Below are 24,106 nucleotides of genomic sequence, written 5' to 3' on the forward strand. Positions count from 1 at the left end.
TGGATACCAAGGACCTTTTCTACTCTGTGGAATTCCTAGTTTCCTACAGGGTTCATTTGGAATGGCGACGAACCTTCTTTAATGTAGACATCCATTAGAAGTATCATTATGGTCTGGTCGCATTTTAATAGAGAACTGTGATTCAATAGCTACAGTCAGGCTAGGTTTTGTTAACTGTCAAGCAGTTTAGTCATTTCAAAATCGTCCCTTTCCACAGTGGTGGAATTCATTTTTGATGTTATTTCATTAAAACACGTCAATGATTGTGCATACAATATAAAAAAGATGCGCTAATCTATACCTCATAATGTGTAAACCTATTTGGTTATTAGATCTAACCTAGACTTACTGCCAGATAAGAACCAGAATTCTGTAGCATCGTTTTAGGATGTTATTCACGCTTTTGATAATTATAGGAGGCACTTACATTGATAAAATATAACAGCAAACAACAGTTTGAACAACAAAAACATTTATTTATATCACCTGAAACCATATGGAAATAATTAACAAGATGAAAAGTAAATGAATCCAACAAAATATCCTGGAACTTGTTCCAAGGAAAGCTTTAAACGTTGGTGCTGGAGGTGAAGACTCTTTTGACCACTGGGATGACACGGGACATCATGGCTCACAGGAAGGATGGCTGGTTTAGTTTATGTTTCTTCCTCACTGCCAAAATCTTAAATAAGTCAGTTTCAAGTTAGTGTCAACCATATTATTGTCATGACCATCACAAAGATTGTATCATTTTATTTTTGAGTTATGAAAGCTACGAAATAATTAGCAAGGAAGAAATATTTCTTATATATTTCCGAATTGTATTTGAATGGTACAGTACACAAATTATTATCATAATTATCCTGTAAACTGTAATTAGTTCTGCAGATATATAGTATACCAGTATATTATTGACATGTTTCACCTAATTCAATTCAATGTTTAGGCAAGAAATCGTTTGAGAACTTCATAGCATGCTGTTACCAAGCAACCATAATAACATGGCCTGTAATGTTCCACAAAATCAGCATCAAGAGCAGGTTAAATACATTTTTATTTCAAGACCAGGGAGACAGGTGCTGAAAATCATGTCCAGGTCTTATGGCCCATGGTCTACTGAGTTAGAACTTATCTCCAAAAACTTTCCTGATACATCCCTATTCATGTCCTTACCATCCCTATTTTAAACACAATGTTCGAAGTCTTTTGGGAGAAATAATTGTCCCCAAATAAATTGCTGAGCTCGCATTACCGGTATATATTTTTGTATTACATATATATATACTACTAATACTAGTATATATAAACACTCGGCTTATAAATCTTTGAGGGGTTATTATTGACTGTTCTATGAAATTTAAACATTTAAACTGGCACATCTGAAAACAGATTGGCTGAAGGGTGGCACAGCAGTTAGTGTTCGCTTGTCACATCCTGGTAAAGGTTCGATTTCTAACATGAGTAATTTGAGAAACCTTTTATTGGACTACGATATTTAACTATTGCATACGATATTCGCCAAGTTGTCACAGACCTAAGGAGATCTACAAACGTAGAATCAGAATGCAGAATTGTGTAATGTGACACGTAGCTTTAGGTCATGTTTGAGTTTGTTCCATACGTAAGGAGCCTCCTACACTAATAATAGAATAAAGCAACCAACAACAATTTAAACAACAACAAAATTTACTAATCATGCTAATGAAAGAACAGCCAAATGGGAATGATAACTAATTTGCCAAAGTGTCCATACAAAAAAAAGGTGACTTCTCAGATTGTTACAAATTGTCACTTTAAGCGTCGTTTTTGTTGGAGGTGAAGACTCTCTTGACCAGACGGATGAAACGGGACAGCAAGGCTCTGAGGAAGGACTGGGGTGGGAGGGGTTGTGTGTCTTCCTCACGGCCGAGATCGATCTCCACAAAGTCGGTGTCAACCATAATGACGTGGCCGGTGATGTTGACAGAAACAGAGACAGGGGCTGGGTCGGGGACAGAGGTGGAGGAGGTGGGGAGGGTGGACAGGGGTTCAGGGTGGTACACACAAGGGCGCTGGTGGGGAGGGAAGTGGAAAGAGAGAAATGATGAGACAAACGTGATACTGATACTAGTGATAGGTAGGTGTGGTGTATCTTTAGTTAGGAACGTGGTCATACAGTAGGTTATGGAACATCAACACTTTGACACACTTAGATTTAGACAAGGATCTGTTGTAAAAGTTGGTTATATTCTACAACCCTAGCACACCTACTCGACGTGGGACAGGAGTGGCAGCCGGGGTGAAAGCCGGGTGAAACATCCTCTCTGTGTGGGGAGAAGTGAAAATAAATATAACATGCACACTCTTATTTACACTGTAAAGTTATTGTGATTAGAAAACGTAAGCTTGTAAGTATATACCGTATAGGCCTATCTTATACACGTTCGTAACAGTTGTATTGTCTGCGCTTCACCTGGGGCAGGACAAAATCACTATTTATGTAAAGTCATAGGCTAATTGTGATAAAAAAAGAAGGTAAGCTTGTAAGTATATGTTACGTTCGTTTCAGTTGTATGAATTTATTTATTTCTTCAGAATTATCTGTGCACTTCACTTTGGTCAGGATTGGCCATTGTAGGGTTTTAAGTACCAAGAATAAATATAAAAAGCAAAGAAACGCGTTTAGAATATCCTCAAAAAAACGTTGATCAATGATTTAGAGACCTTAGAGATGGACATCAACCTGGCGGTCACCGAATACATCGATGCTGTATTACAGTATATAACAGTAAGGTGAAACAAAATCATCATAAAACTGTGATGCATTGGTACCTTGAACATAACCACTTGACTGCATCTTGAAAAACTCAAGCGAGGCTCAAAATCTAAGGCAGATTATAGATCGACAACGGAGAGACACAGCAGATGAAGCAAGACAAAATGGCGTCGCTTTGCTGAGATCGGTAGCTAGGCAACAGGCGGCACTAACAGAAGGGAGATAACTCTCAGCTTCGAAATATTAGTTAATACGGCTAATTTGAATTGACGCAATGCGTGTATTTGAGATGCTATAAATAGTTAATTCTTAATCGAATTAATATCTGCATGTCCACATTATAAGTTGTTGCAGGGTCACGAGGGGTACATGGGGTTTTAGGCGTCCCGCGTTAGGTTTTATACCACGAGTCGCAAATGATTTACTTTAAAGACAGCTAAAAAAAAAGCTACCTCCGTGTCGCTTCTTGAACGAGAGACGGGCGGGGTCCCCTCGCTGAGGTCCGGGTTTGATGCCACACACTGTACAATGTTTGCAGCCCATTTCTGATGATAGTTCTCGAATATTGTCAAAAGCGGAGCAAAACCATACTCACTCACTTCTTCAGCCCTAAGACTTCACCTTTAACAAACAACTAATTCCTGTTCAAAGAATTAAATAAATATTGTGTGTCCAGTATCGCAAAGATCGAAGCAGTGAATAGAACATGTATTTTTAGCTCTGCTAAATTACATGTAAGCTCTGAGTATCAACCACTGTTCATATGGATACAGCTGTCAACACCGTATGTATTGCCATTCGGATCACCAGAATCAAGCCTCTAGGACCAAGTTGTTTTTTCGTTTGTCTGTTTAAAATTGTGACGTTGGCGGAATTGGGCTGAAAAATATGCACCCAGTGTTACATGTAAGCATCTTCGCGGGGCGTAATGTTGACGATGTTCTCAAGTGCAATTTGCTAGGTATTTCTTCTCGTGATGTCCATCACTGGATTGTCTTGTCCAGACTCAATTATTTACAAACCGCCGTCATATAGCTGGAATATTGCTGCGTGCGGTGTTAAAACAACAAACAAACAAACAAATGCTTATGATATCGTGTGTCACATTTGAAACAATGATTTAGTGTTGTCTTGTCTGGCGCAGAAGAAATTCCCAAAGATAATGTAAAGGAACCAGAATGATTCTGTTCAATGCTACAGCAAATGGATGAAAACAAAATGCCAATAACTAGAACCGATAAATCTAGTGATAACACACACACACACACAAAGTGAAAGGTGGATATAGGAATGGGTGTAATACGTGTAGAATTGTTTCCGGTGCATAACTCGGAAACCGTTTGACATTTTATTGTGAAACCTTGCATATATATCAAACACATGCTGAACTTGCGCCATTTGCTGTTTCCATGGCAACAAGTTTGACTTAATCCAAAAACGGGTTGCCTTCATTACCAGAGCTTTACTTAAAAACCAGACGGGTTGTAATTTTCATTTCTGGATCAGAGAATATATTTTCTTTGAAACTTAATGCCAATATTAACACAGTACTGAAATTGTCATGCGTTTTTTTTTTATTTTCGTGTTAATCAACAAGGTAATGAAAGTTGAAAGTAGAGTTTTTACATGAAGGCTTTCAATGGGTATCTCGATGCATTCTTTGTGGATTTTGTTTGGTGAAATTCATGCGGCCTCCGGTTGACAAGGGTTTGTGAATGAACCGGTTTGTGGTTTACCTTAAACTGAGCCTGTTCTGATAGCTTTGTGATTACACAATTCCAGTTATGAAAGTGCACTGTTAAATCCATAACACAGGTTATGAAATCATTTATTATTATAGCAACGGAATTTGTCCGTCCTTCCATCTGCTTCTCAGTGGGGAAAAACTTTCTAAAAAAATATTGACGTTTTGAGAAATGAAATTTTACACACTGGTGTTATCTCAACTATGTTCGAACAATTGTGTATTATATTCGGTTTTACAGAGTTAAGGCGCTTGCTCCAATTTCAATTTAGTGCAAACTGTGTGAAATGGAGACAAGTTTTCTTAGAAATACGGAAGTAACATGAATGAAAGTTGGCATGCTTATGAAAGTGCACTGTTAAATCCATAACACAGGTTATGAAATCATTTATCATTATAGCAACGGAATTTGTCCGTCCTTCCATCTGCTACTCAGTGGGGAAAAACTTTCTAAAAAAATATTGACGTTTTGAGAAATGAAATTTTACACACTGGTGTTATCTCAACTATGTTCGAACAATTGTGTATTAAATTCAGTTTTTTTCAGAGTTAAGGCCCTTGCTCCAATTTCAATTTAGTGCAAACTGTGTGAAATGGGGACAAGTTTTCTTAGAAATACGGAAGTAACATGAATGAAAGATGGCATGCTTATCTAAGAGATACGTGTCAAGGCTAAGTACGAAAACTGGTGCCCTACATTGTTTGTATCAAGTAACGTCCCTTGCTAAATGTATTTTAAAGAGTTGAGGCCCTTGCTCCATGTTTTTCAACACTCCACTACATATTATTCACTACTATATGAACAAGCAAAATTCTACCAACTAACTCACGCATTCATCAACGGGTCAACTATACCAGTGAATGCACAGTTGGAGCGACCAATCGAGGCCTTCGCTCGAACAATGCGATCTTAGCGCCACGACTATCCTATCTCCAATACGTTAGATTTTAGATAGCCGTTACGCGTCGACTGATTTCTTCACACGTTGGCGTCCACGAATATAAAAACAACATTGGCTTAAGTGAAAACAATGCTGAAGTACTCGAAGTTTGTGTGTGAAATTTAAATGCTGTCGTCCAAAATAACATCAAAAGAGAGGTCAGTAATAATTTGTATCGCCCAAAACAAACTTCCGAGATGCAGCCGTCTCCAATTTAGTTGACTTTCGAATTCATGGACGCTACGCGAGTACACCTAATTACACATTATGTACATTATATTCGAACCCACGATCATGTTTTCGACAGGTCTGATGGACCCAGCTTCCCGCAGCCAAAAGCACTGGTTAGTTCGTGACCCCTCTTTCATGTAGAAACGAGTATTCTTCAAAATCGTTTGGAATTGTGATATTCCTAGTGGGTGTGTACATTGTGGAGGTTTCCATCTTCGTTAGGATCAATGATAGCTTAACCAAGATCTGTTCGAAAAGTCTTCCCAAGTGAACAGTGTGACGGTATTATCGTATTTCCTCGATTAAACGCCGGAATTTCATTAAATGACGGGCATTTTTTATTAACTGAATTCATCCCATTATATTTGCGATTGCCGAGGGTAAAGAGTGTCTGGAAGAAATATACGCCCTGGCGTTTAATCGAGGGAATAGGATAAATTATCTTCTTGTATCTGTTACGCGATGATGATGGAACTGGTTGTTGATTTTTTTAGTATTTTGCTTTTTGTTGAAACTAATGGTTTGTTGTTTGTGTTATGGCACCTACACTGATAAAATAAAAGCAACAAACAACAGTTTGAACAACAAAAACATTTAATAACACAAGAATGTTTGTTATTTTGTAAAGTATCACGGAAGGGAAGGTTTAATGAATTTACCAAAAGGTATTAACAAATTTGGTCCATGTGGCTGCTGGTTCTAGAATTTGATAAAATGCCCCTTCAAATATGTTTTCATTGGGGGTGACTCTTTCGACCAGACTTATGAAACTGTATGGGTGAACCCGTCCATATGGCTTTTGAATGATATTCCAATTTCATATCGATACACAGCTCCTAAATGAGTAAAATACAACATTCTAAACATTAACAACATTTAATAACATAATTACTATATCGATATAATGAAAGATGAAATTGTAATGAATCCACAAAATGTCCATAAATGCGTTCCAAGGAAAGCTGTCTGCTTCCTTTAAAGTTTTAAACGTCGTTTTTGTTGGAGGTGAAGACTCTCTTGATCAGACGGATGAAGCGGGACAGCAAGGCTCTCAGGAAGGACTGGGGTGGGAGGGGTTGTGTGTCTTCCTCACGGCCGAGATCGATCTCCACAAAGTCGGTGTCAACCATAATGACGTGGCCGGTGATGTTGACAGAAACAGAGACAGGGGCTGGGTCGGGCACAGAGGTGTAGGAGGTGGGGAGGGTGGACAGGGGTTCAGGGTGGTACACACAAGGACGCTGGTGGGGAGGGAAGTGGAAAGAGAGAAATGATGAGACAAACGTGATACTGATACTAGTGATAGGTAGGGTGTGGTGTATCTTTAGTTAGGAACATGGTCATACAGTAGGTTATGGAACATCAACACTTAGACACACTGAGATTTAGACAAGGATCTGTTGTCAAAGTTAGTCATAGGTCCCTGTTCAACCCTAGCACACCTACTCGACGTGGGACAGGAGTGGCAGCAGGGGTGAAAGCCGGGTGAAACATCCTCTCTGTGTGGGGGAGAAGAGAAAATAAATAAAACATGTACACGCTTATTTACACTGCAGAGTCATTGTAATTAAAAACGTAAGCTTGTAAGTATATCTTATATACGTTCGTTTCAGTTGTATGAATTTATTTATTTATTCAGAATTATCTGTGCACTTCACTTTGGCCAGGAAACAATTCTTTATTTATGTAAGGATTGGCCATTGTAGGATTTTAAGTACCAAGAATAAATATAAAAAGCAAAGAAACGCGTTTAGAATATCTTTAAAAACGTTGATCAATGATGTAGAGACCTAAGAGAAGGACATCAACCTGGCGGTCACCGAATACATCGATGCTGTATTACAGTATATAACAGTAAGGTGAAACAAAATCATCATAAAACTGTGATGCATTGGTACCTTGAACATAACCACTTGACTGCATCTTGAAAAACTCAAGCGATGCTCAATATCCAAGGTAGATTATAGATTGACAAAGGAGAGACACAGCAGATTAAGCAAGACAAAATGGCGTCGCTTTACTGAGATCGGTAGCTAGGCAACGGGCGGCACTAACGGAAGGGATATGACTCTCAGTTTCGAAATATTAGATAATACCGCTAATTTGAAGTGACACAATGCGTGTATTTCATATTCTATACATAGTTAATTCTTAATCTAATTTATATCAGCATGTCCACATTATAAGTGTAGCAGGATCACGAGGGGTACATGGGGTTTTATGCGTCCCGCGTTAGGTTTTATACCACGAGTCGCAAATGATTTACTTTAAAGACAACTAAAAATAAAACTACCTCGTGTTGCTTCTTTAACGAGAGACTGGCCGGTAATCTAGTGGTTAAGCGCTCGCTCGTCACGCCGAGGTTCCTGGTTTGATGTCACACACTGTACAATGTTTGCAGCCCATTTCTGATGATAGTTCTCGAATATTGTCAAAAGCGCAGCAAAACCATACTCGCTCACTTCTTCAGCCCTAAGACTTCACCTTTAACAAACAGCTAATTCCTGTTCAAAGAATTAAATAAATATTGTGTGTCCAGTATCACGAAGATCGAAGCAGTGAATAGAACATTTATATTTAGCTCTGCTCAGCAAACAAACCACACTCGCATCTCAGTCAGCAGATAAGAACATCTTGTCTAAAGTATTCAATTAAAAGTATCCCTGGCTGACACGGGCAAATAAAAGTGTGAAAAGCATACTTTATTTGAGGGTCTGAAAATGTATTTTTGTGTGATTGATGTTAAAGCGTCCTCTTCAGTGTCATGTTTACTCACTCGATGTACTCCGAGTTTCCTTACTTCATTCATGTTAATTATTGAGGAAAATATGAGTATCAACCACTGTTCATGTGGATACAGCTGTCAACACCGTATGTATTGCCATTCGGATCACCAGAATCAAGCCTCCAGGACCAAGTGGTTTGTTTGTTTGTTTGTTTCTTTTAAATTGTGACCATGTTGACGTCGGCCGAATTGGGCTACAAATTGACAGGTTTTTCGTGTTTAGCGCACCCAGTGTTACAACTTAATTAGCGCAATGTAAGCATCTTCGCGAGGCGAAATGTTGACGAAGTTTTGATTAGCAATTTGCTAGGTATTTCTGCCCATGATGTCCATCACTGGATTGTCTTGTCCCGACTCGATTATTTACAGGCCGCCGACATGTGCGGTGTTAAACAACAAACAAACAAAAGCTTAGGATATCGTGTGTCACATTTGAAATAATGATTTATGTGTTGTCTTGTTTGGCATAGAAGAAATAATGTAAAGGTGCCAGAATAATTCTGTTCAATGCTACAGCAAATGGATGAAAACAAAATGCCAAAACTAACAACCGATAAATCTAGTTATATTCATGAATAAGACGAGGCACTTCATTTTTAGGTCTTTATTCACCAAGAACCACATAAATTAACAATAGCCCAAAAAGTCTGCACCCATACAAAGAGAATTGTTCGATGTCACATTCGATGTCTTTGTAACATTCTCAGATTAACATCTATGAAGCGTTTCGGATATTATGACACATGTTTGTTTCTCAACTGATCGCGTAAGTAGTTTGTCTCAGATCAGTGCCCAGTCTGATCGGTTAACTGAGATATCACATGTGACAACGTTTTTAATGATGCCCACGTTTGTAAAAACAACAACATCCATTTAGTTGGATAAGTTAACAATGGCCAATCCCTCAACGTATTATCGACCATGAACACTGTTTTTACAACATGCACAGGCACTTCAGAATGGTGTATCCCGTCTGTTCTAGTAAAACTGTGTATAAACACTCACTTCTGACAAATCCAGTGTGTAAAGTAACAGCGATTAATCCATCAACGTGTTATCGATTAATCCTTTGTTCGCTGATCATACCTCTCAATGGATTATACCTCGCTTGCCACGTGCTTATCACATAACATGTAATACATTCACCGCATCAGACCTGGGTTCATAATTAACCAAATCTTACATTAAAAAATTACCCCAGGCACGAGAAATGTCAAATGGGAACCACTGATTGCTATATATCCTAGACGGTACACACCATCATCTGCATAAACATACATGGACACATCAGAGCCGGGGATACACGTTGGTCCTGGCACGACAGCCGACATCTGCTTATTGTAATAAAGTAGTTGTTCATCCATAGAACTTGTGTTTCTTCACCACACCAACTCCTAAGTGCCAGCGATTAATCCATCAACGTGTTATCGATTAATCCTTTGTTCGCTGATCATACCTCTCAATGGATTATACCTCGCTTGCCACGTGCTTATCACATAACATGTAATACATTCACCGCATCAGACCTGGGTTCATAATTTCTTTTTTTTACAGAGCATAGTTAGATTGAAGACAAAATTTAACAACACCTGGCCAAACTTCTTTAGTACGTTTTACAAATACAATTACTAATATACTGAACAACAAAAGTTCCTGTGACATTGAATAAAATTTAATGCAAAGTTTTATAGTGCTAGCTCACTGAGATACGCAGTTTAACATGAATACCCCTCTCAGACACAGTATACTGACTCCCGAGCCGACCAGTCCTTGTTTTAGCCCCTTAATGCTGAGCGCCAGACAGGGAAACAATAAGTACCATCTTTTAAACGTCTTTACAAATCAATAGCGTGTGTGTCCACCTCTGGTTGCGATGCAATCAACACGCCTTCGTCTCATGGATTGGGCCAGGCGTCGCACAAAGTCCTGTGGGATATCTGTCCATATCTGCTGGAGCATGTTTCGAAGATCCTGGAGTGTCTGTGGAACACGTGGTGCCGAAGGCGCTGATCCATCTCATCCCACATGTGCTCGATTGGTGAGATATCAGGGAGCGAGCCGGCCAGGGGATGACATTCACGTTGTTTTGTTGAAGAAAATCCTAAACAAGTCGAGCAATATGAGGCCGGGCATTGTCATGTTGAAAGGTAATGCCTGAGCCATGGCGACGCAAAAACGGTAGAACAACAGGGCCGATGATCTCGTCACGGTAGAGCTGTCCATTGAGATTTCCCTCTATCACTATCAAACGGGTCCTCTGTCTTGCTGTAATATCCCACCCCATACCATACATTCATTGTTTGTCAGTCTGGTATACCGACTGCACGTAACGCACAGCTGCGAGTAGGATACACCTGTTGTTTTACTTGACTTGTAGTAGGAGAGTTTGAATCACCGCTCGATTTATTTCTTTACTCAACAACAAAAGTTCCTGTGACACCAATATTTTAGTGTATTTTTCAAACAAGTAAAGTTTGGCTTTCAATATTGTAGTGCATGTATGGAATCAAGTCACAAAAACGCAAATGCTACAGAAAAGCATGCATTCCATGCAAAAGTTGGCTATCATGTAAGCCCCATGCATTTCACTACCAAAGAATGGGTATAAAAACGTGCATTAACGGGATTCCATATGCATTGTTTTGCATCGTGCTGACAACAACCACTCAGAAAAACAACAAAATTACGCAATTATTCAAAATAACGAAATGCCACGCCTGTCCGAAAATGAGCGTCTGCGATCCATTGGTATACTTGAAGCAGGATCGAGTCAACGTGCTGTTGCAAGACAATGTAACGTCCTCAGAAACACCATTTGGTGTTTATGGCAACGTTGGCAACAGACAAATGCAGTCAGAGACCATCCTCGAAGTGGTAGGCTACACATAACCAATAATCGACAAGACAACTGGATTCGAACAACACACCTACGAAATCGATTCCAGCCAGCAACGGTGACTACAAGAAGCATCCCTGGCCTTCGACGAATATCTTCACAGACCGTATGTTGTCGCCTCAGATGTGCAGGGATTGTCGCCAGAAGACCTGCCAGACGGCCCATTTTGACAGGAAACCACCAACAAGCACGTCTACAGTGGTGCAGACGGCCTTGCAGTGGGGACAAGTTCTATTTACTGACGAGTCTCGTTTTCACCTCAGCCACAGAGATGGACGGATTCGAGTGTACCGACGTCGAGGTGAACGTTACGTCAATCATTGTGTCATGGAAGAAGATCGGTTCGGGGGTGGCAGCGTTATGGTATTGCCTGGGATTACAGCAAGACAGAGGACCCGTTTGATAGTAGAAGAGGGAAATCTCAATGGACAGCACTACCGCGACGAGATCATCGGACCTGTTCTACCATTTTTGTGTCGTCATGGCCGAGGCATTACCTTTCAACATAACAAAGTCCGGCCTCATATTGCTCGACTTGTTCAGGATGCTCTTCAACAAAACAACGTGAATGTCATCCCCTGGCCGGCTCGCTCCCCTGATCTCTCACCAATCGAGTACATGTGGGATGAGATGGATTGGCCCCTTCGGCGTCAACCACATGTTCCACAGACACTCCAGGAACTTCGAAACATGCTCAATTGCGTGGATCGATGCTCTAATGTAACTCACTGGACTTGATTATTTACAGGCTGCCATCATATAGGTGGAAAATTGCTGAGTGCGGCGTTAAACTACAAACAAAATTGCATTGAAGTCAGAAAGCCGAGTAGCTATTGGCATTGACAGACGTTGAGTGCAAATGGCATGAGAGGTTGGATTTTTGACCACCTGTTATGAGGAACGAACATCATGCCAAATCTTGTGTCAAATAGAGTCATTGAGTGGGCGTCATCTCGGACCTGCCAACATTCATGAGCCACCCTAGTTGTTGAAGAAGCAGTTGTGTAAACTCGAGATGGTGCACGAGGACGTCTGGATCTGCTTGGGCCTAAATACAATCATCGACAACTCAAAGAGGATTTTCTTGATGGGCTAAGTAAAACGGGAAAAAGACATGGGGATGAAGAAATTCCAACCAGGAGCACCTTCTGTCTGTAGTGTTTGCCAGTTGGTGGTTTCCAAGTGCACGATATCGTGATCATCCACAGGACAGGCAGTCGAAGGTCGCTTGGGGCAGATCGCCATCTACTTTGGGAACCAATCCTGTAGAAGACAATCCATGCCAGGAGTATGTTGTCAATCATGTCATCTGCGGAAGGCAGCAAAGGCCTTGTCAAGGTTAGTAGCTATGTCATGGTGACTGATTTACGACACCCATTGTCTGAAGAACATTTGATTGCAAAGGCTCATTACCCTGGAGCCATGACATCTATATGCCTTGAAACATTTAATTGCTGTTATTTATAAGATTCTAATCCTATTTGTTAATCCCTATTTTTGTGTACATCGACCGTCTGCCATCCTGAACAGGATGTGCAAGTATGTCACTGATGATTTATATTACTGTTTACATTTATATTTATTACTTACTAAATGTCAGGTGACCTTGGATATATAAGCCTTGGTCCAGAGAGAATAGAGGAAGAAGAAAGGTCTTACCCTTAGCCTAGCTAGGGTTAGGCTCGGTGCTCCGGGACACCTAGACAACAACCACTACCACTATGTGCTGACTTGGCACATAGTGTCATTTGTATGTATATATCTACATGTATAAAGTAGAACTGTATATACTGCAAGCCATTGTCTCCAAATTGTCACTTCCTACAGGAACCATACGTCGGCCCCTTGCATACACGAGTATGCAAATTGTTCATTAATCAACGTCAGACCGCCATGCGTTGATAATTACATGAGGCAGCATGATGGTGGAGAAACCTGTGATGGTAACGACAAAACAGGACAGACGATCATCCCCTGCAGAGATGCACTTGAGAGGAAGCCTGTCTGCTCTCTGTAGACGAATTGAGCGAAGGCTGATGACCCACGTCGATAACAGGTGATGCAGAACTGTAGTAGCGACTATAAGTGCAGCGCTGGGACACTGATCTGGTCATGATGGTCCAGGACGTAAGCAGCAGCTGAGTGGATGGAGGGATCAGCGTAGAAGCAGTTGGTACAGTTGAAGTAGATTGCATGCAAATCAGAGAAGATGGCGAACTTTGATCTCTGGCACATGGATGGAGGACGAACGCATGCGATCATCCTGTGGCAAAGTTGAATCTGTCACTGTTGATTTTGGAGTGACAGTATCCTTATACAAAGAGGAGTGCTCAATAAGTGAGGGAGTGAGTGAGTACGGTTTTACGCCGCTTTTAGCAATGTTCCATCTTCACACATTGTACCCATGTCGGGAATCGAATCAGGGTCTTCAGGCTTTAACCACTAGGCTACCCCACCACCCCAGTGCTCAATGACAACAGGATCATTACGTGAGGTGAGGTGAGGTGAAATGGGGTCGCGTCCAAGATTATTGCACTTATATAGCGACATGCATGCACGTGTAAGTGTGTGTGTGGCTACTTGTACCAGTCCGGACTGATGCCGATTTATAGTGCCAGCACACTGAGATACCATGCCGCAGTTTAACATGAATACCCCACTCAGACACAGTATACTGACTCCGAGCCGACCAGTCCTTATTTTAGCCCCTTAATGCCGAGCGCCAGACAGGGTAACAACAAGAACCATCTTTTAACTTCTTTTGGTATGACACGGCCGTGGATCGAACCCCGGACCTTCCGCTCTCCGGGCGGACGCTCTACCATTAGACCACTGAGACGTTCGAACATTGCGTGAAGGAGTGTGGGACGATAATAGACTGGTAGGCTAGGAGGCAGTGTCAAAGCTGGCTTAGCTGAGTTGTCTGAAGAGAGAACCATGTGGACATCTCAGCTGGCTGGTGGCACCAACATATGCATGGACAAGGACACACTGAGGACAGAGTGTTAGTTTGGGACGTCACCCGTAAGTTGGCTGTTGGAGACGCCATCCTAAGCCACCAACAGTGCAGGTAAGGTAGATGCTGGTGGTTTGACGACACAAACAATCGAAAGAAGGAGTGAGTGAGTATGTATTTATGCCGCTTTTAGGAATATTCCAGCAATATCACGGCGGGGAACACCAGAAATGGGCTTCACACATTGTACCTATGTCGGGAATCGAACCCGGGTCTTCAGCGTGAAGAGCGAACGCTTTAACCACTAGGCTACCCGACGGCCCCTAAAGAAGAAGGAAGAAATGCACAGTGTGAAATAGGATAAGTTTTAAAAATTGCAACCACTAGCATCTTGCAGATTCCTGCCCTGCATGTATGTAAATGGGTAGGTTGTGTAACGCTGTCATCCTTCCAGTTCATACATTCGATTGATTTGTATTTTTCAATTTGTCGTTTCTATTTTATTCTCGGCTCGTTCCTCTTTACATGTCATACACACGAATATGCAAAACACAATTGAATAGCAGTGATGAAAGGTTGAATAGAGATAATATCGAGTTCCAGATTATTGCACTAATGCCTTTTTCATAGTGTTAATTCACTGAGATATCATGCCACAGTCTCACATGATTACCCCACTCAGACTCCGAGCCCACCAGTCCTCGTTTTATCCCCTTAATGTGGAGCAACAGAGAGGATAACAACAAGTGCCATCTTTTAATGTCTTTTGGTATCAAACCTGATCTTCTGCTCTCCGGACAGACGCTCTATCCACTTGGATCACGGAGGCTGTCCAATTGAATAGATCAACATGAAATACAAAAGGGTTATGTTTTTATTCACCAGAAGGCGCCACAGGCCCATTATACATATATACTAGAAAGCATTATCACATGCCGGAGCGGAATATGGACAGACACAAAATTGATATTGTATTCATACATGGCACAGAAGAGAAAATGTAACTATTTTGTGCAAAGGTCAAAATCTATAATAACCGGAACATGACATCCTGCACATTAAAGTTTAAACAATTGATTGACCAGAAATTACTACGACTCAACTAGCTAAAATATTTGTACACTATAACATAAAATAAATGTAAATTGTGGGCTGTAAAAGTTAACCCAGAGACTCTAAATACCTACAGACTAAAACAATGAGTGAGTGAGTAACGCCGCTTTTAACAATATTCCAGTCATATCACGGCGGGTCAGGTTAATGTGGGAGGAAAGCCCGAAGTGATGCAGGCTCAGACATTTACCACTTCGGTGAAACCCACGGGCACGGGTATGGTGCAGACAAACCTCGAAACATAATCGGGTCGAACCGGGATTCAAACACACAATCATAGGTTTCTGGCGTGTCCAAGGGACGCAACTCTGCACAGCGAATTGCGGCGCCTTAGAAGACTGGGCCACCCGTGCCCCTGCCCTGGGATGAATTCAGTGCGTGATTTTTATCAGCCAGTCAAGTAATTCGACAGGAGGCCAAGTTCAAAAGCCCTGCAGCCATCCAGTGATAAAATTGTGCCCTTCAAAGACTTAAGCACATATCCGACTCCCTTATCAGAAGCCCCCGCTCCAACCCAACAAAAAACAAAACAATTGGCACTCAAGAGCTAGGTAATGCTAACAGCTCTTCAATAACCTAATGTTTTTATATTGCTTTTACTTCTTTTTGAACGGGTTTACAATGTGTCCGTTGTTCTTTGAGTGAGAATGGTTTTACGCCGCTTTTAGCAATATTCCAGCAATATCACGGCTGGGGACACCTTAAAGTGGGCTTCACACATTGTACCCATGTCGGGAATCGAACCCGGATCTTCGGCGTGACGAGCGAACGCTTTAAATACTAGGCTACCCGACCGACCCCTTTGTTCTTTGAAGAAATGTTTGAAGTTTGTATGTCTTGTAACTTACACACCGTTATTGCTCAACAAAACACATGCACACTGCTGTACCAGACAGGGTGGCCTCTTGGCAATGTGGATTTTCAATTCCTCCGACAGAACCAAGCTTGTTGCTAGCTTTGCAAAGTCACTGAAGTGCTCGTAAAAGTTCTTTAAATATCCTTTATACTGGTGTTGCCTCTCGGTAAGCGCTTGATTGATTCTGGCCTTCATTACTGCGAGGAGACAAGTTAAGGCAGCTTCAGCAATTAGCGGCTGAGAGCGGGTACAAGAGAAGAAGACGTGTCTAATTGAACAGGTGTGATGTGACACTGATGTGTAGCAATATCAGGATTGTTTTATGTTTTGTGTTCATTTACAAATTATTATGTGAACTTCACGAGTTTAGAGGTTTATCTATTCTGCATTGCACACAATGAATGGTCTACGATTCCACACGACAGTCAGATGTTGAGTGTACAGATGTTTTGCATGGGAATTTCCTGTTTCAATTATCAGCTTTAGAAAATATGCTGAATTTTTAATGCATGTCGTGTTGATGTTTAATTTCAGGATGCAAGTACAGTCCTTCCTCACAATCACGTACTTTCTGATACCACGGACTCGGTTAAACCGCAGGGTAATAACCGGCTCCCATAACTTTCATGCTGCTTCCCATGTGATTACGTGTGTTTGGTGAGAGTACAGCGATGACCTAATAAAATAAATGTCCAAACAACCATGAACACCTGGTATGTTTTATTTGTTAAAAAAACATGGTGTATGTTCCCATATCTAATTAGGATCTGACTTCCAACTTCATCAATTGAACTTTAATTGTTAAACAAACATTTACTTTTTTAGTAAGTTTTTACCAGCGGTAGAAACTAACATTTTTGGTTCACAAGTTCTCATGAGAATATATAGCATAACCCTTAAAAATGGCAAATATCTACTTGTCCCTATGATGCCTTAATTATCGGACTAGCGCCAAATTCTAACCCTGGTTACCCTTTCATATGTTGCAACAGTGCGTAATTAATGTGATCAGTGCTGTGAACTTAAGTGAATAGTTCTGAACATCAAGCGTGCCGCGTGTTGTTATTGGAATAACCACATGGTGGATGTGTGTGTGTGTTGAGGCTTAATCCAGAGCAACATCCGAACAAAAACCAGAAAAAATAAATCGGAATCACATCAATAAGTTAAGATTACATAGTCATCACATACGGCCTGAAACAAAGCACTTTGTAAGAGTTAAAATTAGGCAGTAACCGCATTAAAAGTGAGAAAAAGTGAGTGTCTGAACAATTAGATAAATGTAACCATATATATTTGTATCTGTTGTCATATACTCATCATAATTTATCTAATAAATCTTGTGTGTAGTATCACTTCCGTCGTGTTTCTCTACATTCTTGTGGTAAAGTTGACATTCTCGGGATTTTAATGCAATCAACCAATCATTGCCTTTCTTTTCATCAACAAATAACTAACAAGTCATTTGATTGGTTAAGCCAACAACTGGCTCCAAACGGCAACACTGACTACCTCTGCTACCAGATCGTAGACACAATCAAGAAAGCCCCCAAACCACGCCATAACCTCACCATTGTCACCTGAGAACCAGAGTGTTCTATCTCCTGTTTTGGTGAAAATTGAGTTGATGGTGTTCGAGCTATTTTCAATGTTTATTTTATCTCCATATTAAGTTTCAAAGTGAAATATTGCCAGGAAATGTGTTTTTTCATAGATGGGCTTACCATATATATTTGCAGAAAAGCCGAATTTTGAAGACCAGAAAAAAGATTCTGTAGAAAAGGGTCGGCTTATCCACAGGATACACTTTCATGACAGTATTTTTCAGATCATAATCTGTGAGAAACATCGCCTGAGTGACGGTTCGATAGATTACAACTTACCCAAAGTTTGGAAGTTGCCATGACTACAGCCATTATTGCTGTAAATGATCAATAAAGTTATTATCATACACCAATGTTGTCATTATTAAAAACAAATTATGCATGTTTTTATTTCCGATCATAAGTTTTCAATGATTATCGTTCTTCATAAACTCCACGATCTTTACATATAACAATATAATCCACAGATGAAATTGCCAATAGCTATTACGTACATTTTGCAAAGTTCATAAATTGATAGTGAACAAGTATCTACCTTTAATGAAAGAGGAACATAAACAAATGAAACGGTGAAGTATTCCGTTTGCCATTTGCAAAAAAGTGATCAGTTGTTTCCTGTGACATCACAAACAGTGAAAAATGTGATTGCTTCCTGTTGTTTAAAAAGCAACACAGTACACAAGGAAATGAGCACTGATAATAGCGGGGCCGATTGGTATTGTTATGTTGTTTACACAAACACTATCAGGTTGTGAGTGCTTAGCGGTCGTATTGGGAGTAGGGGCTTTATTCCTTTGTTTTAATAAACTGGAGAAGCCTGTGAGTAAGTGATAGTCATTCAATTTGTTCATAGATTATTTAATTCAATTGAATTAATAGTGGCGGCAATGTTTGATGTTGAATTGAAGCAAATCAGCGAGTTACTGCATAAGGGTATAAAAATTGGAATATTTTACTGACTGATCGGTCGTCATCGTCGTTGTCGTGGTCTCACGTCTTTTTTCATTCACGGATTACCTTAACGGATTACCGTCGTCTCAGATTCCTATACAGATCTTGTCTACTCACTCACGGATTACCTTAACGGATTCCCCTGCTAATTAGGTTTGTCAACACCATGTCCAAAATGGAGAGATCGATTAATAAATCACTCCCCAAGGACATTGTAGGTGTGGTTCTACCACTCCTAGCCTACAGGGTTTCCTACTTTGCCCTACATGCTGACCTGGCGGCAGCCACCAAAACTATCAACATCACCTTCAACCTCAATCAACCAAAAAGACTCCGGACACAGCCTACCGTCAACAGACCTCACCCTGACCCAGATACAGCTCCAGCTCAACAGCCACTCTACCCCCAGGCCCAAGCGCCAGTCATGGGACATGTAACTATGGAAACTGCTCCAACCACTCTACCCTCTCCCACAATCAGTCCATCTGCTAGTCCAACCTTACGTATGTCAGCAACCACTCCACCCCACACCCGTTCTTGCCCCCCCTCCCACCCCTAAACCCACTGCCGCTCACACACAAGAAAAAAAAAGAAAAAGGGTTAGTACCCCCACCGACCCGTCCCTCACTCACCACGCTATCCAAACTACACAAAGTCCTCCTATCTCAACCCCCAGTTTAGACCAGACCACTCAAACCCTAGACACCAAAACTCCCCCCCTCCCCCTGGCAAAACCACCACTAAAGATGCACACACTACCCCTAGGAAGCCCCCCGCTCAAACCCAGACAGAACCTCTTCATCAAAACCCTTATACTGAACATCAGCTCACTTCGGATCTCACTCAAAATTCTGACAAAATTCTAACCGAACACTACCTCCTACCTACTACACTAATTCTACAAGCCACTGGCATACGTATATGAAAAAGTACACACGAACGCCCCAACTTCACTATGATACAATATTTAGACCAGCAGCGTTTTCAACACGAAATTCGCAACATTCAGGACCTAAACTCTTTTTTTAACAGACATCCAAGACCAGGGCATCCAACTCACCACACAATTCATCAAAAACAGCACAGCCCACTTCATTAAAAAAACATACCACCCTCTCTCAACACAGGACTACTGCTGGGCTAAACATCTACTATCAGGTTCACTTGTCCCCGACACTTGACACATTTCCCGTCCATCCCATTCCCATACCACATCCTCTGTTCCATCTTAACCATCACCACTAGTGGTTGTAATCTTCAACTACTGCCCCATAGGGAATGTTTTCATTATCCCAAATAAAATCTAAACACCTAGTCGCCACTGTAAACAAACTTTTCCATTTAGGATCGGGATCCAAATTTCCTGCACGGACCGTCTTCACTGACGTCCGCGCCGCCAAACTCTCTCATCCAGCCTCAATATAAACACTATCGTTAAACCTTACCCCAAGCTATTCAATCACTACGAGATGCACGGCACTCACTGACCAAGTTCTCTTCACCCCCCACACCCACCCCAGCTAATTTAGACTTACAGTAGGCTTTAATCCCTTTTTCTTTTTTTATTCAAACCCTATATACTAAAATGTAGCTTAACTGCACTTTTCTCGCCCACCTTGCCTTACACAAACTATACTAGATTAGCCAATAGGTTTTATATGGTTTAAACATATTTTTATTCATTGAAATGAGTTGTGATTGGTGAACAAGCTTTACAGCTTATGTTAACACCGCTCCCATACAACATATATAACAGGTTTTATATTTCTACTCCCCTCCAGAAAAGGCTTATATCCCCTCCCCTTACATTTTTTTTGGTATGGTGATTATCTTTATTATAACCTTATTGCTTATTCTCTTCGCCACCTACCCCGTCCACGAAATACAATAAATGTGAAGCGGACGTAAAACCACTAAACACGAACGAACGAACTGACTGATCACAGTTGTGTCACAGGTCCCGTACTGTACACAACCCTTCGCGCCTACCAAGCTCGGTTCCCTCACCAGCTTAAACTGCACGGGTGTCAATCACCCAGGCCCCTGGGACTGACAAATATGAACTTGGAAATGGAGATGGCGGAATTATGAAATTACAATTGTTGAGAGTTCGCCCAACTCTCAAGAGAACCAGCCCAGTTCTCGAAAGGGTCAGCCCAACCCAATTGAAGGGAATTCCTTTACTCTGGTCACCAGAAAACCTGCCAAAAAACCAGCAAACTTGACTTATAGTCAAGCCGCGCTAAATGTCCCTGACCGTTTTCAGGACAGATCCATGTTCTGAGGAACTAAATACAAAGAAAATATCGATTATAGTGCCCTGTGGGCTCAAGGCATGCTGAAACGCAAACAGCCTCTATCTAGCCCACCTAAGGCTAAAATTATACAGACAAGACAAAGAATGGTCTCATCAGAATCAAAGACTAACAAAATAGAAGACCACAAACCAAATGGGAAAAAGTAGTCTTTAGCGCAGACTTCTCCCAAGATCTTAATAAGATCCTAACAGCTCAAGATATTGCCAAAGAGCTGAAGCACAAAAATATTATTCGAATAAATAAGTGTGGAAGAGGGTATGTTGTTGTCGGGGACAACCTCACAGAGTCAATTGATATGCCCAAAAGCATAAACGGGATCAAACTTAAATGGGATACCCCAAAGTGGCTTAGCAATGTCAGATGTGCCGTACATCTAGACAAAAAAATTAATGACGACGAGCTTTATCAAATTGTCTGTCAAGCCCAAAAGAAAGTCACTCAACCTACAATCCTGTCGGCATTCAGGATCAAATCAATGGGCACAAACAACACACGAGTAGTAATACTCACATTACTTGGTCAGTCAGTCCCCAGCCACCTAAATCTAGGTGGTAAGGACATAGAAACTATGCCATACAGGAAAAGGCCAACCCAATGCACAAACTGTATGCTCTTTGGACTTACAAAAACATCACGTAACCAGCCACCCAAGTGCAAAAACTGCTCCCGAGTTTCTTGCAAAGAAAACTGCAACACATGGTGTACAAACTGCAGGAAAGAGGGTCATTCATCCTTGGTGCCAAAATGTCCAAAACGCTTGCTCATCAGCAAACGTATAAATAAAATACCTACTCAGTAATCTGAATCCAAATCTATTCAACCAACTGAGGTCGAAAAATACCCAAGCGACTACAAATCACTCTACTGAGCAAACAATGGAATCTGAGCATTGAGCAAACAATCGAATCAGTGAGCAATGATCCGCCTGCTCACAGGCACAAAGTCACTGCAAAACGCAAGGGGGAAAAAGACCCAATCTCCCCAATCAAACCCCATGCCTTCTAATCCTCAAACTGAGGAACACAGCAAACAAATCAGTCAGGCAAAGAAAACACCAGCTCATGGTAGACAAAAGGATCAGAACACAAACAAAGTTGTAGAGTTAATTGCCACGGCATTGATCCAAATTACAAGCAGAAAAATAAGTGTCAAAGCCAAAGCCACCTGCATCCTAAAAACTGGCTTCCAAAATAATGAAATACAAAGGAACAAAGAAACAGTTCCTTAAAAAGGTATGCCCTAAAACTCAATAAGCGCTCATCTATAAACAATCATGGACTTGCTTTTACTACAGTGGAATGCAAATGGCCTTAAGAGCCACGGCAATGAACTGACTGCTCCCCAAAACACTGCTCCCCAAAACACCACTCCCACTCCACCACCACTCACCACAACACATGCTCTCCAACTCTCCAACACAACACCCAAACAACATGACTGACACCCGCAACGCCACACTCGCCGACATTCCAGCTCCTTACTCACCAACGCCTGCGGAAGCGCACAACACTCCCGGGAGGTCACTCGAAAACATCGCCACGACCGAGTATGGCGAAAACACGACAGACACCACCCCCACCAAACCAGCTAACTTGCCACCTCAAAACACCAAAAAACGCAAACTCGACACATCCACTCCACCTCCATCGCCCACACCCTCCCCGGCCGCCTTCCTCACCACCTTCGCCCTCTACTTCTTCTCAGCAGGCTCAGGCACCACTCTCTCACTAGAACTTTCGGCAGATAAAATAGGACTTTGGTTTGAAAGAGAAAAAATAAATTACAACAATATTAAAAAAGCCAACAAAGGATACCAGATAATCTTCCCTAACCGAGAATCTTACAACGCAGCAAATAAAATAACTCAAATATTCCACGTCACGGTAATCAAACAAACACCTAATTGGCATAACACGAGGCGTAATTAGGGTTAACCCAAGGGAAACAACTGAGGACTTACAATTATACTCTCTAGAAGCTAACATAAACCAAGACCAAAACCCTCAACCCCTAATCACCAGCACGCATAGAATAACCTCAACTAGAAATGGAAAAACGGTCCCAACCTCCATTGTCATAATCAACTTCAAAAAGATCGCTAAATTCCCTGAAGCCCCCAAACACATATCCTTCGGAGCCCACACCAACTTAGAAGTCAAACCCTATATAAAGCAGGTTAAGCAATGCTCAAAGTGCCTCAAATACAACCACACTGCCTCCAAATGCACAAACCGTAAAACTAAATGTAAAAAAATGCGCACAAACAGACTGCCCAGTCACATGCACACCCTGGTGCATCCACTGCAAATCCACCCAACACACTTCACTTTCAAACCAATGCCCATACAGACACACACTCACCCAGCAGGCCAACAAACACATAAACATAGACACGGCTAAAATCCAAACACGAAAATTTGCTACACCTGCATCTAAACCACACCCAAACACCATCCCACAAACAAACACCACACCCATAACCGACAGCTCTGTCTGGGCCCCTACCGAGAAACCGCACCCACCTCACACACACAAGCAGCCACTCAACCAACCACGAACCCTCCCACATTTCACATAGCCAAAACATCAACCCCCACATGCAAAACAAACCTCAAAATGACCACCACAACACGACCCTCATCCAAGCACCCTACAGCCCATATGGCAACAACACTCTCCCACAAGCAAGCACAACAACAAAGCACAAACACTAAGAAATCATCAGCTACACCCATCCCGCAAACACCTTCACAATCCTCCACATCACATGCCTCCCCCATTGAAACTCAATCAGCTAAACCTAATCTAACCGATGACGAAGATTTCTCCACTATTGAGGAAACAATAGACACTACTCCAACTAAAACAAACCAAACTCCCCAACCAGCCAACACCCAAAACCTAAATAACCTCACCTTACTCCTAGCATACATGCATAGTCAAAACTCACCAAAAG

General features: G+C 41.4%; 2 protein-coding genes across 2 annotated transcripts; both read right to left on the reverse strand.

The window, feature by feature from the left end:
- Nucleotides 1-1,793: 1,793 nt before the first annotated feature.
- Nucleotides 1,794-2,836, reverse strand: LOC139456308 (uncharacterized). The gene is made up of 3 exons (XM_071237932.1): nt 2,812-2,836; nt 2,251-2,303; nt 1,794-2,051 (listed from the first exon to the last, which is right to left on the reverse strand). Exons 1-3 carry the CDS (start codon nt 2,834-2,836, stop codon nt 1,794-1,796), a joined length of 336 nt encoding a protein of 111 aa, XP_071094033.1.
- A 3,818-nt stretch (nt 2,837-6,654) lies between these two features.
- On the reverse strand, nt 6,655-7,594 carry LOC139456307 (uncharacterized). Its single transcript, XM_071237931.1, has 3 exons — nt 7,570-7,594; nt 7,118-7,170; nt 6,655-6,912 (listed from the first exon to the last, which is right to left on the reverse strand). The coding sequence occupies exons 1-3, from the start codon at nt 7,592-7,594 to the stop codon at nt 6,655-6,657; spliced, it is 336 nt and encodes a 111-aa protein (XP_071094032.1).
- Between the last annotated feature and the right edge of the window lie 16,512 nt (nt 7,595-24,106).

This window comes from Haliotis cracherodii, unplaced genomic scaffold (genome assembly GCF_022045235.1).
Source record: "Haliotis cracherodii isolate W230 unplaced genomic scaffold, xgHalCrac1.p SCAF_11, whole genome shotgun sequence".
Classification (NCBI taxonomy): domain Eukaryota; kingdom Metazoa; phylum Mollusca; class Gastropoda; order Lepetellida; family Haliotidae; genus Haliotis; species Haliotis cracherodii.